Source organism: Microtus ochrogaster, chromosome 18, assembly GCF_000317375.1.
Source record: "Microtus ochrogaster isolate Prairie Vole_2 chromosome 18, MicOch1.0, whole genome shotgun sequence".
NCBI lineage: Eukaryota > Metazoa > Chordata > Mammalia > Rodentia > Cricetidae > Microtus > Microtus ochrogaster.
In genome coordinates this window covers 58,669,765-58,675,539 of record NC_022020.1, presented here as the reverse complement: position 1 = coordinate 58,675,539, position 5,775 = coordinate 58,669,765, and the positions used below count along the sequence as shown (strand labels likewise).

The 5,775-nt window shown below is 42.9% G+C and overlaps 1 protein-coding gene across 1 annotated transcript in view; it reads right to left on the bottom strand.

Annotated features, from left to right (window-relative positions):
• Positions 1 to 3,046: 3,046 nt before the first annotated feature.
• Positions 3,047 to 5,775, bottom strand: part of Cfap53 (cilia and flagella associated protein 53) — a 32,251-nt gene continuing 29,522 nt past the window's right edge. The window contains exon 8 of the mRNA XM_005356265.2: positions 3,047 to 3,463. Within this exon, the coding sequence (XP_005356322.1) occupies positions 3,235 to 3,463 (229 nt within the window). The 3' untranslated portion in view covers positions 3,047 to 3,234. The remainder of the gene's footprint in view (positions 3,464 to 5,775) is intronic.

Genomic DNA, 5,775 nt, shown 5'->3' with positions numbered 1-5,775 from the left:
TTCTCATTTCCTGTGGACACAAAAGCAAAACCTCTTCTCCAGAGTAACATATATTTTGACTTAAATTTTGAAGTCAAGGCATTTTCAAAATATATAGGTTGGATTAATCCAGCAGCATTTATAATCATCTGTCTATAACAGCTGTTGCTCATTTCTCTGTCATCAAACAATTCAAAGATAACACAATAACATACAGCATCCAGATTCTCTGTGAATTTTCCATCTTTATGTGGCTTTATTTTAAACTCTAATTTCTTTTATTTTTATTTTTAAATTTTGTTTGAGACAGGGTTTCTCTGTGTATCTTTGGGTGTCCTAGAAATTACTTTATAGATGAGACTGTCCTTGAACTTACAGAGATTTACCATACAACCACCACAGGTCAGGACTCCTGTCCTCCTGTCCTCCCCACAGGACCTTTATAAGACCTCATTAGTCCTCTCACAGTTCCCACACAGGCCCTCACAACTCAACCTAGTGCCATCCAGATAGTCCCAATGCCCCCCACCAGAGACCGATGTGTTAACAAGAGTTCAACAATACCAAGAAATAGTAAACCACTAGTGCCTGTGGACCCCTCTGTGAAATGGTCCTGACCACCTCCTTCCCCCTTAATTCTACAAATACCAATCTCACTGATGGCTGCTGGCTGTGTCTAAATGTTAGACCACTGTTTTACATAAAATTGGGCCTTCTTGTTACACATCTGTAACACTCAGGACTGTGTCCCTAACCAACAGAACAGCTTGTCCCTGGGAGACCCCTCTCATCCTGGAAGACATTCGAGGGGGACGCCACCTGCTTCTGCTCATGTAACTACCCCTTAGACAAAACTGCCTATTTGTCAAATCCAAAAATATATGTTTTCTCAAGGTCTTCAAATGCTCTTAACTTAGACAACTCTCATCAGTCACCCCTACCCTGAGGGTATTGGTATACATGTAGCACTTGTTTATACCCCTGTATATAAACTAGTGCGGTGATATTTTATTTGTATTTTAATGAATAAAGCTTACCTGAAGATCAGAGTGCAAAGCTAAGCCACTAAAGGCCAGGGAAGGGTGGCACACACCTTTAATCCCAAGACTCAGGAGAAAAAGGCAAACTGATCTCTGTAAATTCAAGGCTACCCTGAGCTACCCAAGATCAATTCAGAAACAGGTCCATGTGATGGTGACTCACACCTTTAATCTCAGTTTGGGAGTCACACACCTTTAATCCCAGCACTAAGAATATGGAGACAGGAACAATATCGTTGGGTAGAGAGAGGAATATAAAGGGGAAGAGATAGGAACTCACTGGAGTGAGGAATCTGAAGTTTGGCTGTGACAGTACTGCCTTGTCATAGACTCCAGAACAGGGTCAGAGGATACTACAACAGAGACCTTAAGGAGTTAAATTGTCATCTGGTATAGTGACCAGGCCTATATTCCTGTCTACTTTGGAGACTGAGGTAAGATCACATGTTCAAGGCCAGCCTGGGTAACTCAGATGATAGTGTAGGTTTTTTTTGTTTTGTTTTGTTTTTTAAAGTAAATACAGGGTTGTGAATCAAGTCAAGTAGTAGAGCCTTTGACCAGCATTTTCAAAACCCTGGGGTCAGTCTCCCAAACAATAAGAAATAAAATTTCTCAAGGAAATTTTGTATTGGGAATGAGAATAGCCTGAGGCATAATGGTCAGAGAAGACCTGGGAAAGGTTCTGATAACATCGCGAAGCTAAGGTACATACTGGTATGCCCTGTCTATTGCTTTGTCTTGTCAATCTACTGTAATGCTGACATAGGGAAATGAAAAATCTCAGATGTAGGTTCAAGAAGGATGCTAAAGTGGACTGTTTGCCATAAGAAGTTTATTACAGAAGTTGCTAATGCCATTGATGAGTAGACAGACAACAGTATGGTGGGGACTCTGAAGAAAGAACCAGGCCTACGTGCTAAATAAGGGATTCTTCTCTTACAGCTTTCTGAAGATGGGGGTGGTTTTATAGGACAAGCCTGAAGCCAGGCTCTGTAGCGAGCTGCATGGAATCACACCTGATGGAGATGTATAATCAACTCCTATGGCTAAAGTCTGACCTATGCTATGATCACGCAATGATTATCAGTTGCCTGCATATGTGTGAACCTATGGGCAGTGCCCACCTGGCAGTTCGGGGTTGGCAGCCCATGCCTACTTAAGGGCTGGGAGAGATTTGCCCGAAGAAAGAGAGAGAAGAGAGAGGAGAGAGAGGGGAAGAGAGAGAGAAAGTCCTGAAAACTGCTGCAAGAAGAGCTCCGGGTGTTGCGTTTTTCCTTGCTGGTCGAGGTAGAGATGTGACAAGGCTCTCCAATTCTTAGGTTGGAGACAGGAAAGAAGTGGGGAGCAGAATGTGTTCTCTCCTCACCCCCCAATACCTCCTTTACTGTAAACTCATTTCTCCAGGTGAGAGAGCTGGGCACCGGGAAGTCTGTTAGCTAGAGAGTTAGAGACAATGCCCCAGCAGGCACCTGCCAGTGTCCATGAGAGGGGAAAGCTGCTGAGAGAGTGTGGCCTGAGCAGCAGTCTGGTCTGGGTTCTAGTCTTTCATTCTTAAAGAGAGAAACTGCAAAAAATTAAAGCATTAGGTTCTGTCCCGCTGACTTTAATTGTTACCTTGACACAGCCTAGGGTGTATGAGAGAAGAAGCCTCAACCAGGGATTGCCTAGATCAGATTGGCCCATGGGCATGTCTTTGGGGGATTGTCTGATCATTAGTTGATGCTGAAGGGCCCAGTCCACTGTGGGCGGCACCTTTCCTAGGCTGTATAAGAAATTAAGGCTAATCCTGAACTGATGAGTGAGCCAGAAAGTGTGCCAGCATTTGATCAGTGTTTCATCACAGTAGGAAGTTAGGGCCATACCATGGCCCAAACTATAAAAAACCTGTTTCCTTTACTAATTCCTGTCTCCAGGGTTTTTGTAACATACTACACAGGGACTTCACATCCTGTAAAACCAGCCAAGCTGTGCAAAAAAACTCTGTGTCAAAAAGCTAAAATAAATCTTTATTTTTTTTAAGTTGGTAATGTCAGGTATCATGCCATAGCAATGAAGAATTGACTAGTATCCAAACAAAGAACAAATTTATTTGAAGGAATAAAATTATGTCTAATAAAGAATATAAACTCAAGAGAATAAAAGTTTATCCTTTACTTAAAAGGTGTAGTTAAAAAATACCAAAAGACCCAGAAAACATACATCGATGTTTAATAAACTATAGTGGAAGCTTGCCAGGCCAAGCCCTGCGCATGGGGTGAATTTTCTGAGACAGAGCTTGATGTTCCGAGAGGATCCCTTTTATCCTGTCCAGACAGTCTTGATTTGCTGCCACCCCTGCTTCAAATTCCAGGCGTTCCTCTTCCTTCGCTGCCTCCAGAGCCTGCTTCTGGTAGGCAATTTGCATCCGAAGTTGATCCCTATACTCTTTAGCCAAAACACAGCGCCTAAGGTTTTGAAGATAACAAAGGAGAACATTAAAAGTTACCATTTGGATTTATTTATAGCATTATCATTAAATATAATACTTCCATGAATAGGAACACGACAATATCACTTAGAGACCGAGAAATGGGATTGCTTTTGGTAGGACTGCCATTTTTACTATGTTGATCCTACCATTCCAAGACCATGGGAGATCTTTCCATTTTCTGGTGTCTTCTTCTATTTCTTTCTTCAAAGGCTTAAAGTTTTTGTCAAATAGGTCTTTCACTTCTTTGGTTAGTGTTACCCCCAAGATATTTTATGTGTGGCACCACCACACCTGAATTTGTTTCTGTATTGATCTTGTGTGGCCTTGAACTCACAGAGATCCACCTGCCTCTGTCTCGAAAATCCTGGGATTAAAGGTGTGTGTCACCACTGCCTGACCTCTAATGCCCTTCCAATCTTTAGGTGAACTTTATTAAAACACAAATAAAATATCACTATAAACATCTAGGCACCAAACACAAGGGCACCCAAGTTCATTAAAGAAACACTACCACAGCTTGAATCACAGGTTGACCCTCACTCACTAATAGTGGGAGACTTCAATACTCCACCCTTGCAAACAGACAGGGCATCAGACAAAAACTAAGCAGAAATGCAAATAAGACCATGCTTACTTCAAGATGGCCACACCTCTTAATCTGTCTTGAATTCCTTGGTTGCAAAAACAGGAAAAACCAGATTTTTGAGATCATAACTGGCCTTTGCTGACACAGTCTATTTCCCAAGATAGTCTGTCTTGCTTGAACAAACAGTTCCAGGAAGAAGGGACCATTGCAACCTGTATGTACCTTCATCATAGTTCCTACTTCCTCACCCCCAAGCCCATCACCTGCTCCTATAAAAGATTCCAGCCAGCTCTAACCTCCCCCTCCCCCCCCCTCCCACCTCCAGGCAGCCCTTTCATTCCCTTAGGAGAGAGGCTGGCCCTTGCTGTGTGTGCTAATAAACCCAGCTCATCTGTTGAGGTCAGATTCTTGTCTCTTTACTCTGTACTTTGGTCAAAATCTAACAATCCAGGAATGTCCTCCTGGCCAAAGCTCTTGGAGCAGCAGAGGAGAAATTAGCCTCCTGGAGAAAGACACACAATGTGTTAGGAAGACTTTCAGGAAAGACCTTCCCTTCAATTAAACCTTACCCTCAAGTCTGAACTCCTGAAGATGGACTTGAGGGGTAGCTGGGTCTCCGTGTCCCTTTTCCCAATGTGGCCCTCATTCTATGAATTTCTTTTGTTTTCCTGCTTTTAACTATTAATTTAACTTTGTAAATTGTCTCATACAGGCTAAATGGCCAAACCTAGATTGTTGGGGCAAAAGCTGTGACCCCAAATCTGGTAACAATCAGATGAGATGGGAGATACCTCAGTAGAAAAGAGCGCCAGCCATGCAAGCATGAGTTTAGTTCCACAGCACCCACGTAGAAGCTGCGCATGGTTACACACGCCTGCAGTCAGCCTAGTCAAACAGCTAGCCTCTGATTCAGCAAGAAGCACTGCCTTAAGGCAATAAAGTGGAAAGAGATAGAGGAGGCATACTTGAGTATTGACATATGAACATGAGCACATACTCTCACACACATTCACATGCATGCACAATACAAACCCACACACCCACACATATATACTCCCTGAAGCTCATGAGACAGCTACCTGGTCTATGCAGCGAACAAGAAACTGTCTCAAACTAGGTGAAAGGGCAGAACTGACCTCCAAGTGTCCACAGAGCCTGGAACATACCCATGCTCACACATGGACACACATATACATCACACGTAAAAGGTTAACAATTTGAATCTTACAAGGTGTTCATTTACACCTACACTTTACATTTACATTCTAGCACTGAAAAGTCAGAGGCAGGAGAACCTCACAGGTTTGAGGTTAGCCTCTCTCTATAGAAACTCCAGACTATCCAAGACTATATAGCAAAACTGTCTCAAAACAAAAACAAAAAGGAAAACAAAGAAAAAAAATCTCAAACAAATGAACAAACAAACAGACTTGAACTTGCCAGCTGTGGTGGTACACATTATAATCCCAACACTCAGAAGACTAAGGTAAAACTGTCAGTTAGAAGCCAGCTTGGGCCAGGTGGTTGTGGTGCACACCACACAGCACTCGGGAAGCCAGGCAGAAAGATGTCTGTGAGCTCAAGGACAGTCTGCTCTACAAGTGAGGTCCAAGATAGCCAGAAAAACACAGAGAAACCCTGTCTTGAAAAACCAACCCCCCACCCCGAAAAAAAGAAAGAAAGAGAGAAAGAGGGAGGGA